Source organism: Salvia miltiorrhiza, chromosome 3 (assembly GCF_028751815.1).
Source record: "Salvia miltiorrhiza cultivar Shanhuang (shh) chromosome 3, IMPLAD_Smil_shh, whole genome shotgun sequence".
In the NCBI taxonomy this organism is placed as follows: domain Eukaryota; kingdom Viridiplantae; phylum Streptophyta; class Magnoliopsida; order Lamiales; family Lamiaceae; genus Salvia; species Salvia miltiorrhiza.
The window spans coordinates 5,115,066-5,127,290 of record NC_080389.1 but is presented as its reverse complement, the minus strand read 5'-3'; the positions used below and the strand labels follow the sequence as shown (position 1 = coordinate 5,127,290).

At 36.1% G+C, this 12,225-nt stretch overlaps 1 protein-coding gene across 1 annotated transcript; it reads left to right on the top strand.

Annotated features, from left to right (window-relative positions):
* The first annotated feature begins 4,810 nt into the window (after positions 1-4,810).
* On the top strand, positions 4,811-9,258 carry LOC131018180 (putative disease resistance RPP13-like protein 3). The gene is made up of 3 exons (XM_057946900.1): positions 4,811-5,396; positions 6,299-7,366; positions 7,504-9,258. The coding sequence occupies exons 1-3, from the start codon at positions 4,811-4,813 to the stop codon at positions 9,237-9,239; spliced, it is 3,390 nt and encodes a 1,129-aa protein (XP_057802883.1). The 3' UTR covers positions 9,240-9,258.
* Positions 9,259-12,225: the final 2,967 nt, after the last annotated feature.

Genomic DNA, 12,225 nt, shown 5'->3' with positions numbered 1-12,225 from the left:
TGCAGCCAAGTTATATTTATTTTAAGTTCATGTACCAGAGGTGACTTTCAAAATATCACCTGCTATTACTATATGGGTTCGTTTACTTTGATTGATAAATTTATCATGAGTAAATGGGGGATAACAAAAATTTATGTAATTGCTTCATTTTCTATTACTATAAGGGTTCGTTTACTTTGATTGGCTCAAGATACATTAATATTTTTAGTTGTAATTGTTTCATTTTCTATTGAAATATTATATCATTTCAATTATTACTTTATAAGTCGTGGTCGTCGTATTCCGCCAAATAATTCATGCAATTCTACCAAGAATTGGATTGGTATAGTAGCTAGCAAGGTCGAACCACAGAATCATTCAATTTCCTAAAGATCTAAAATTGAATTCTATATTTAATCCCAAATTATGGTCATAATAAATTGAATTCACACACCTCTTTCCACGCTACTCAGGGGCGGATCCAGAATTTGCCGATAGGGGGGGGCTGACCTTGAAGGTAATAAGTGGGGGTTTTGGAGCGGTAGCCTATGAGCCAAAAATTTTGGGCGGTCCGTACAGTTCATTTTTATGTTCAAGTAGAATTTTAATAGACTTAGAATTATAATTCGATCACCTACTATAATAAATAATTATTCTTTTTCAATTGATTCAATAATATATACACTGAAAGCATATAAAAAGCTACAGCTATATGTTTTTGGAAAAATTAATCTAGCTTCTACAAGAATAAACTTATTTTTATTAGTATATTAAAGGGAAAAGGTGCAAATTGGCCCCCGAAGTGGTAGCCCCTATAGCGTATAACCCCTCTTAGTCACTGTGTGTGCAACTAAACCCCTGAACTCCGAGAAAAGGGTGCAAATTCCCCCTTTGACTAACGGCTGTTAACGACGTTAGGTCAGAGGGGGGGAATTTGCACCATTTTCTCGGAGTTCAGGGGTTTAGTTGCACACACAGTGACTAAAGGGGGTTTTACGCTATAGGGGCTATTACTTCAGGGGCTAATCTGCACATTTTCCCTTTTTTAATTAACTCTCATCTCTCTCACTCAGCCCTCTTTCTCTGTCGGCCACTGCACCGCCGCTAACGGTGGTTGAATCAACAAGTTGTAGGATCATCTTTTATCAGCAACACAAACGATTAATCCATCAAATCGACATTATATAGAAATAGCGAAAATAAGTAGGTTATGATCGTTACATTGTGAGAGGCGTCAAATTTAGCGATGGCGCCGACGCCTTGCCAAACATCACAAACTCGCGAAGCTTCGAGGCGGCAAGCTTGCTTCTGCGGCGTGATTTGGGGACGACCTTCGCACTGTCTTTTGTTGAAGCAAAGCACAGAGGACGACCGCAAGTTTGAGAGAGAGCAGTCAATGGTGATGGAGAGCGTGCGCGACGCTCTTTGTTCGAGATTCAAACGGTGGAGGCACGCCGGTGCTAAGGTTCAATCCTTCGTCCTCTTCAGAGGAGAATCAAGCAGGAGACGGCTCTCCGGCCGGGTGCGGCTGCACTTGAGCCATGGATTGGCTGCTTGCCAGCCTTTTAGCAACGGTGGCGGTGATTTCGCCGTATTTGAGAGAAAGAGGCGACTCCTCATCGAGAAAAGCTAGGGCTCGCGATCTATCACAGATTGAGATAGAGAGCATGTGGTGGGTGTCATTGGCGGTAGGCGGCCGGTTTGCCGGATATCGCGGCGGGGATTTCGGACCGAAGGGGGGAATTAGGGCTCGCCCTTGACGTTGAGCGTGTGCAGCCGAGAAAGCTCCGGGGTTTAGAGCCCAGGAGAGAGGGAAAGGTGCGGCGCCCTCGGCCAGCCTCGCCGGAGCTTAAATCAGCGGCGGCGGCGATCAGATTTTGGAGGAGGAGGGCTTCCAGTTTTTTTGTGCGTGACTTTTTGAGAAAAAAGAGAGATGAAAGATAATTTAAAAAAAAGAAAGGAAAATGTGCAGATTAGCCCTTGAAGTAGTAGCCCCTGTAGCGTAAAACCCCCCTTAGTCACTGTGTGTGCAACTAAACCCCTGAACTCCGAGAAAATGGTGCAAATTCCCCCATCTGACCTAACGTCGTTAACAGCCGTTAGTCTACTATAGGGGTTTAATTGCACACACAGTGAGTAAGAGGGGTTATACGCTATAGGGGCTACTACTTCGGGGGCCAATCTGCACCTTTTCCCTATATTAAAATGTATTTTTATCTTTTTCTAAAAGCCAGACTGGGCTAAGACTGAACTATAGGTTAAATATATTAAATATATATAAGACAAAATTTTGGGCTTGCACTGGGCTCCAGCCCAGTGCAGCTACCATGTAGATCCGCCCATGACGCTACTTAAACATACCCCCTCCTCCCTTTATTTTTAAGTGTCTCAGTCTGTTTTTATTTTTTAATAAGTGTTAAATAGTAGTAATTAATAGTAACATGTTAACTATAAATTTTAATGTGTAATCTAGTGACTGAAAATACTTTAAAACATAGGGAGAAATTTTGTTTTATTGTTCGATTCACGTCGAGTTCAATCCCAGTCCACAATATTTTTTCCGATAAAAAAACTATGTAAATATTCACAAATGTTGGTGCGGCCAATATTTTTTTGAAAAGTAAATATGAAATTCTCATTTAAGGATAAAGAGTACAAGAAGTACTCAAATTGATGACAACTCTTATAATCTTGATACTACTAACATACAATTAGAGAAAGATAAAAAAGAACTAAAAATCTGTCGGTATACAATCGAAAGGATGTGAACTTTAATCATGCATATACACAGAAAAATAATGGATAGTGAGACTTTAATCATTTCCACGAACAAATTAAATTTAATACTCTCCACAATATTCTCAGCCATCAATATTGAATTTTTTAAAATCTTATCATTTCTCGCCTTCCAACAAAGGCGTGTGCACTCGACTTTATTGTGAACTGTGATAATATATAGTAGTTGATCTGACCAAGTGTAGTAATTAAGTATGGGATAATGCAACTTGTTATTAGACAATTGCTCAAGTATTAAAATTAGCCATGGTTGCTGGACCCCACGTGCACCACAGCTCAGATTTTGAAGTCAATGGACATTTAAGGTTGACTATAAAACCAGCAGCTTGCTGCACATAGCTCTTCACATTTCAACTATTAATACTCCCTAATTTTTAATGATAGTTCACGTTTTAATTAATTTGATGAACATGGTGAAACGAATCTTCTGACTTTATTATTTCACACTAACTACCCAACTAGATGTAAATCGCACTAAAATGACACGCATAGAAACTTAATCAGAGACTTAAATTATACTCCCTCCGTCCCACTCTAATAGGCTCGTTTTCCTTTTTGGGACGTTTCACTCTAATAGGCTCGTTTTCAATTTTATGTAAAAAAAGTGTACTTAATTGGTGTGGACCACACCACTTTTCTACTAAAAAGTACTCCCTCCGTTTTTCATTAAGTGTACTATTTCAATATTTTCCTTGTTTCCTAATAAGTGTCCCATTTCAAAATTTGAGAGTATAATTATTACATTCTTCCTATTTTATCCTTATGTTAAAATATACTAATTAGTTGTACATATGCATTAATTATAATACTTAATAAGGTTACAAATGTAATTTTTTTATTTTATTGGTATGCGTAATTTGACGGCTGGGGACACATAATAAAAAACGAAGGGAGTAAGTTTTTTTAATCTCCGTGCCCAAAAGAAATGAGCCTATTGGAATGGGACGGAGAGAGTAATATATATGATATTGTGGGGAGCAGTTGGCAGTGCTGCTTCTGATTGGAAATAACAACCAATTATCAATTTTCCTAATTATTAATTAGTATAGTATTCAATTTTAGCTTACGCTATAACAACTAAATATCTATCCTTACAAGTACAGTTAGTGCAAATCTAATTGTTTTCATGATACATCTGGAGCTAAATTAACACTTTTTCCTGAACTGGGAACAAGATTTTTGTGGGCTTCTGCTTCAGATTGAATTTATTTTTCTCTTCTTTGATAATTTTGGTTCTTGCTTTTTGAGGAGAGAAAATTTGATGGGATCTTCCAGCAGTGCGCCAAAACGAGCTAACCGCATTCCTCAGCGAGATGGTTAGTGGATTCTAACCTTGTGTTTCAGGTTGTTTTTCTTGAGTTTCTGCAAGATGAAAAAAAACTGTGTTTTTCATTTCTAGTGATTTGGAACTTTTGTGTTTGAGATCGCATTTGTCAACAAATTTTTAATGTTTTCGTTACACAAATCTTAAATATATAGTAGGTGAAATTATATTTTTAGCTAGTTATTTTGCTGTTTTTATGCATAGGGATGTCAATGGATCTAGGACCCAGTCCATATCTGCGAATCCCAGATCCATATGTTTTTTTTTTTTTTTTTGGATCTAAACCTTCCAAACATAGCATTCGATAGATCTGGACTGGATCTGGGCTAGAGTCACTGAATTCTAGATTTGGATTATGATTTTTGAGATGTAAATCCGATACATGGATCCATATAGTTTATAATATATACTATTTTTATTTTTATGTCCTAATCCCTAGTATTGAGTCTATCCCATGTTTCACATTCAAGGATCTGTATTCAGGCTTGTACGAATATAATTTTTTATTTATTATTATGCTCTTACATGCTTCCACGAGTTTTTCATGTAACAGTATGTACATTTTAGCTAGAATATAGTGTTATTTCTCTATATTTAATGTCGAAATATTTGATAGATGACCTCGTCAACATGGCCCCGCCCCTCAACATTGATGAAAATAGATTCGATCTCTCCTCAAAGAGAGATTCAATCAATGAGATAAGGACGCGCATGCCTGAATTCGGAGTTGATGATGGGGCGGAGACAACATCAGAAAATGTTGGAGAAGAAGAAGACGAAGTTGATGGGGTGGAGACGTCATCAGAAAATGCTGGTGACGAGGAAGAAGACTATGAAGAATTGGGAGTTGATGGGGCGGAGACGACCTCAGAAGTTGTTGGAGAAGAAGGAGATGACGAAGATAAATATATGGAAGAGCTTAAGGGGGATTTTTGTAGTACGTTTTGGGAAGATATGTTGACTGTCTTAATCACAGGCATGGCAGGTATTGGAAAGACAACTCTTGCGAGACAAGTATACAACCATGCACACGTCGTTGCTCGATTCAAGTACCGTGCTTGGGTGTGTGTTACTGACTTGACTGGGAAAGAGGTACTTATAAAACTAATACGACAGGTCGTATATAGTAAGAAACTCGAAGGAGATTCCTTGTTAGAGAAAATGGAGCGTAGAGACAAGAAAAGTCTCCAAGAGATGCTTCACCAACACCTGAAAGGAAAGCGATATTTCATAGTTCTTGACGACGTGCACAAAGAAATGAACTGGGAATCTATCTGGAAAGGTCTTCCACATGAAAGTATGTTCCTTTTCGTGTTAGTTATCTTATGTCCTAGCATTTTAAAGTTTCATAGCATGTGAAATTGTCATCTATTCATGTACATAAATACTCAACATGGTATTAATTAGTAGTATGGTAGGAGATACTAGTACCAAGAGAAGTACTAAAACAATTAACAACTTTACGCTAGAAATTGGTTACCTAGTTCGGTGTTAATACATCTATATCTAGAGGACCTCACCTAGGGAAAACGATCTACTAACTGAAGTTAAGATGAACTTACACAATATTACTGACTCCTTGTTACTATGCCCTTATATCTTTCCAAAACTTCACTCACATGGGCAGTTGGAAGCAAGTCTGTGACTTACAACGTAGACTCAATCATCAATAATCTCATAAGGCTAAAACTCACTTTCCTTTTCTTCACTTGTCCAACTTCGATCGACGATGAACACTCTATCTTATTCTAGATAATTTCTAATCTAGACTATTCCCATACTCCACACATGCACAATTCCAGTTCTTTATTTTTTTTTCCTTAGTGTTTTCTCTTATATTCTAGATATTTCTAATGCAAATATCTTCACTTAAAAACTTAAGTTTATTTTTATATTCCAACACAATCATAGTCGTCCGTAAAAAAAAATATATATATATATATGATTTTTCATACTTTTGAATAGCGGCTGCGATGTGCCATCACCCATCACACACGTCATTTTACTCTCCCGTCAATTATCTCACATCAATTATTCGGCTAGCCATGCAATATATTTTGTCGAAATCTCATTGGTAGCTAAATTAGCTTAAATCAATAGTTTAGTAATTTTCACGCTAATAGGGAACCATTATTTTTTTTAGTTAGAGAGGAATTAGTTGTAATATTTTCATACGATAATATTGTCTTATGTATGCAGAAAAAAGTAGTAAATTGCTGCTCACGAGTCGCAGTAAGAATACACGAAGAGACCCCTTCTCTTCGGATGAGATGGAAAGTCGTATCCATTATGCTTATCGGATGCAACCTCTAAATCCTGAGGAGAGCTGGCGATTTTTTTCTAAAACAATATTTTGTGGCATTGATAAATCGCACCAATTCCCAAAGCATTTGTTGAAAATGGGGAGAGACATGTTGACACTATGTGGCGGTGTGCGGTTAGCTATAAAAGAGATGGGAATGCAGTTAGCAGAAAAGAGACGGTCAGGGATTGAATGGGAACAGCTTCTTCAACCGACTCGTTGCAATGCAATTTTGGAGGCTATCATGTTAATGATAATACAAAGGCTAGACAGCCGTTCAGATTGGGTTTATCTGGAAGAGGTGATAAATGTCCTTAAAATGATGGTGGATTTCGTGAGAGACAAGGAATTGGAAGAGGGAAGCAGGCTGTATTATTTCATATGCGACGTTGTCGACATGGCTCACTATCTTGGGGAGAATAGGCCCATTTCTAAAAATAATGCAGAGTCTATCCTAAGATGGACCAGCGAGGTCAAAATGAGCATGCTCGAAGGGGCAGAGGCAGAGTCATCCTCGTACAAATCAGAAAGTTTCGGAGAAGGAGACCAAAATGGAAATGTGGTGGGATTAGAGGAAGACGTGGATCTGCTGCTTCGCAGAGTGATTTCTAATGGGGAACTACACAGCTATTTGATCACAGGGATGACTGGTATTGGGAAGACAGCTCTTGTAAGCAAAGTGTACAACCATGCAGGCGTCGTTGATCAATTCGATAGGCGTGTTTGGGTATGTTGTTTTACTAACTTTAGTCATAAAAAAATATTGATGAAGATAATAGAGCAGCTGGTAGATTGTGAGGAATTTAAAAGGGATTCTTTATTGGAGAAAATGGAGCGTGCAGACAATTTTTGTGTGGGGGAGATGCTTCGCAAACATCTCGAGGGAATGCGATATTTGATAGTTCTTGATGACTTTCCCAAGGAAATGTGCTTGGGATATATCTTGGAATTTCTTCCATTTGAAGGTATGCTTATGCTTTTACTTATCTTGGTATTCCTATTATTTGTGTTCATGTCATGCTGCTAACTTTGAATAATGAAGCATTCTTCTTTGAATTATAAATTAATTTAAACTAAATAATCTCCCTTCTTGTGTAAGCAGTTAAAGGAAGTAGGTTGCTTCTCACGAGTCGATTTGCCTATAAAGATGTGAACATCGGTTATACTCATTGGGTGAAAACTTTGGATCCTCGTAAGAGCTGGAAATTGCTTTTGAAAACTATACCAAGTGAGCTAAAATTCCCAAAGAACTTGGAGAAAATGGGGAGAGACATGTTGAGGAAATGTGACGGTCTACCATTAGCTATAATCGAGGTGGGCAAACAGTTAGCAAAAAGGAGACCACTGACAGAGAGAGAATGGGAGGAAGCTCTTGAATCAATTGATTTGGGCGTAATACTGCCGTTATTTGAGTCGAGTTATCAAAAATTGGATCCAGAATCCAAGCCATGCTTCTTGCATATGGCCTTCTTTAAGGAATACACATGTATTAGGACAGGGAAGTTGGAACATGTTTCGGCTATAGTAAGCAAGGTCTCAGAAAACCAAATTAGATCATATGTGAGTATCTTAACTCAGGAATGCTTTGTCGAGATCAAGGACAAGAAGAGTTGTCGCGTCAATGCTATACTACACATGTTATCCATCAAAAAAGCAGAGGAGGAAATAGGTCTTGAGATCCTAAGGAGCAATGGAAGTAATCGACCCTTTGAGAGTCCTCGTCATCATCGTGTTATCATTTGTAGCAGAGACAAGTTCAACTGCTCCACGGATCAAGATAAACATCTTGTTTCTCTCTTCTTCCATGGAGGTGGCTTCTTCGACACTAGTCCCTCTTATTGGAAGAGCTTTGAACTACTTAAGATACTTGATTGGGAAGATTTCGGGCTGAAGAATTTGCCAGAAAGTAGTATTGACACAATGATGGGATTAAGATACTTGGGATTGAGAAACAATTACATACAAAAGCTCCCACTCGCGTTGGGGAGCTTGAAAGAGCTTGAGGTTCTTGATATAGCTCTCAACTTTATGGTGGAGGTGCCAGATATTATATGGGAAATGTGTAGCCTTCGTCACCTCTACATGTCTGATGTGATTTGCCGAGAGCCTTTGAAGATTGACACGCTGGAGAATCTGGAGACCTTAACCTACATCTCATTTGATAATTGGACTTATGATCTCTCGTGCAAGGGAAAGATGATCCGTATCAACAAACTGGGCATTGAAGAAATTGATGAAAACTCGAATGTAATCAAGCTCTTTGAATCATTGGTTGAGCTGAAGAATCTTGAAACCCTAATCTTAAGAGGGTTTCGTTTCAGAAGCATGCCTTGTTTGGACAACCTTGGTATTCTACGAAGTATTCGTACACTCAAACTAGAAGGAATCCTTCCCATGTTACCAAGTGCCTCTAATTTCCCTCGATTACTCGAATCATTGACGTTGGTTAATAGCTGTCTTGATGAAGACCCCATGCCAATACTAGCCGCGAGGTTACCTGTCCTTAGGCACCTCAAATTGCGGAATGCATACACCGGTGAAGAAATGGTGATCTCGAAATACATGAATCACCTGGAGGTCTTGTGCATGGAAGAGCTGTGGAATGTGAGAGATTTACAAGTTGGAAAAGGTAGACTGTCAAATCTCAAGAATTTAGAGATCAAGAATTGTCCATACCTGGAGACGCTTCCGGAAGAGATTGGGGAGATGAGAAAGTTGGAGGAGTTAAACATGGTGACAACCAAAACCGTTGCAACAAAGATCAGAAACTCAGACTTAATCTCCGAAATTAGGCAGCGGTCTTCTGATTTTCGGTTGCATTTGAATAGTGATAATTAAGAGTTGCCTGTTTATTAAAGACATAATTCGGCATTGATCATTGTCATTATAACTTGTATTACATTTTGTACTTAATTTTTTTCTTCCCTTTGTATAAGAGCTTATATATTCTCCAAAAAAATCAGCAAATCATTGAATTTTGCAGTACATTTAAATTAGGAGTACAAATATGTTCTATTTTCTTTCCTTTCATTTCAAGGAGGGATAATATTATCGATCACTCTATTTTTGTTGTGATAGTATTTCCCTTCTTGAAGTGAAAACAAGGAACAAAATAGGGTAAAATTCTCTTTGTAGAAAATGAGAAAAAAGAAAGGAGAAATTGTAATACCCCATTTTTCCCTACTAAGTTTAGAATAATTTTCGAACTTAGAATTAGGATGATTCACGCCAGATAAAGAAAATAAATTTATTTAATCCCAATAAAATGATTTACAAAAGCTTTTGTAAATATTTTAGCTATTTAAAATTTTTGTGCATTGCATATTAATTTAAATATGAGTATATGTGTGAAATATTCTACATATATTAGTATGAATTTTTACAAAGTTTAAATTAAAGTTTATGTTGAACTTTAATTATTATGTGTGTTGAACTTCGATTTTATATTTGAACCTTAAGTTTTTAAATGAGTAGCAAGAGAGAAGCTCATTCACATGTAGATCTAGCCCACACATTCAACCCCATTTCGAAGAGCCCACTAAATAAATCAAGTTCAGATATTTTTGGGTCTGTCTATGCTGCGCCGTGCGCAATTAAAGACGCTGCGCAGGCGCTTTGTGTTGTAACACGTGTCTACCCTTATAATTTATACATATCGGTTGATTTTGAAGCCGGTTCGAGTGATGCACACGCGATTTAGAAAGGTGTTCATTTCTTTTCTTACCATTAATTGCCAACCAAAATATCATATTTTCAACGCACCATCATCGACGAGATTTAGACCCAGCACCAGTGATTATTTCATCGTTGATATTGCCGTTGCCGGTTATTCTCCGTTTCAGAGCCCGTTTTAACTTCAGTTTTCACATATCTACATCTTCCGGCGGAGTACTGTATACTTCTAAAGTTCTTAACCTTCACACACAATACACATCTTGTCGTCGATTCATTACTGTGATTCTGAGAGACGAAGAAATTGGTGAGCTTTTCGCGAAGAGAACACGTTTGCTGTGAGTTAGATTCTGGAAAGAGAAGTTAGGGGAGAGAGAGATGCAGCTTCATTGATTTTCTGGAGAGAAGTCAAGAGAGAGAAAATAGATGGAGATGATGATGATGCGTTGAACATAGCAAAAGAGGAGAGAGAATATGGTAATTGGATAAGAGCTTGATTAAAAAAAATATATATTAAAAAACAAAATAAAATAAAATAAATAGATGCCAACAATAAAATATGCGGAAATATACTTATAATGCTAATCACACTTAGCAATATTATATTACTATCACTCACATAATATCTTTTTTATAGAGCAAAATTTATACTTCATTTATTTACAAAAAATAATCCTAATGAGCGTATAGATGGATATATCGTAAGTGTAAAAAAAAAATCACACTTAAAAATTAATGTTAATAATAATAATAATATTTCAAAAAAAATATTATAAACGTCCCAAAATGACAAAAATCTACCTCCGTCCCGGCTTTTGGTATCCAGTTGAGAACGACACGAATTTTAATAAAGTGATTGATGTGTTGTAAGTGAAATAAGGGTCCCACATTTTATGTGAGAGTTAAAATAATTAAAGTGGAGTAAGGGTCCCACCTACTTTTACCAAAAATAGAAATGAATACTAAAATGTGGAACGACCAAAAAAGGAAAGTTGGATACTAAAAACTGAGACGGAGGGAATATTATTTTTTATAGACAGAAGAAATATTATGATATACTTAATTCTTTTTCATATTCATCCATTTTTCTTTATTCATTATAATATTAAGTATAATCAATTATCACACATATGAGCTGTGGTAATGTGATAGAACAACAACAATCATCTATATATATAAAAGATTTCTTCTTCTTATTTCACTCTCTTATGTGACTTTATGACTAATTTTTATTCTTATTTATCTACAATTCTAGAGCTATTTAAAAAATTAAAAACATGAAAATCTCTCTCGATATAAAATCTCAAATTAAACATAGATTTTTTTTATAAATTGACATATTTTCTTTATTTTTTTTCTTATTTTTTTTATTTTTATCTTTTCTTTTCCTAAAAAGCATATTTTTAGTTAATAATAAATATTCAATATGCATATTAAATTAAAGACCATGAGAAAAGCTTTTATTTCAAAACAAAAATTAAGAACCCACAAAAATGATTTGAATGCTTTAAGTTATACCTTTTAAAAAAAAAAAAAAAAAAGATGAATTTTTATTAGGTTATACACTATAGTATAAATATAATTATTATAATCATTACCACACGCATATGTATTGTTGTCATGTGATACAATAGCAATGTATGATAATTTAGTTAGGAGCTATGATACACGGATTCTTCAAAAATTAGCATGTACGGCGAATCAGATTCTTTTAGGGTGCGATTCTCTCGGATTCTCGTCGGATTCGCACCCGATTCGCAACGTGGCGTATCTTTTAAAACAATTTATAAAAATAAATCGAATTCGCAAATTTCATAGGCGAAATTCACGTATCTCGTGCACGAAAGGCCTATACAAGGTTATTTTGATAATTTAATTTTTAGTTATGACTCATATACTGGACTAATAATATTTGAATCGTTATATTGTTGCTCAATTAACTTATATAATTGAAAATGTTTAACTTTTGGGTAAAATAAAATGTAAATTACATATAATTAATTTAAGAAAATTTAAATTGTATATATTTTATAAGCATTATATATCATAAAATTTTAATAATTAGATGTATCCTTGCCGAATCGCACCCTATAATTTTTAAAAACCCGCATCCCCGTACTCGTATCGTATTTGATTTGGCCTTTCATTGCAA

Coding starts and splice junctions, on each gene's coding strand:
- LOC131018180 (XM_057946900.1), top strand. CDS start 4,811: ATGCCTGAATTCGGAGTTGATGATGGGGCGGAGACAACATCAGAAAAT. Junction 5,397..6,298: donor GAAAGGTCTTCCACATGAAA/GTATGTTCCTTT, acceptor TTATGTATGCAG/AAAAAAGTAGTAAATTGCTG. Junction 7,367..7,503: donor GGAATTTCTTCCATTTGAAG/GTATGCTTATGC, acceptor TTGTGTAAGCAG/TTAAAGGAAGTAGGTTGCTT.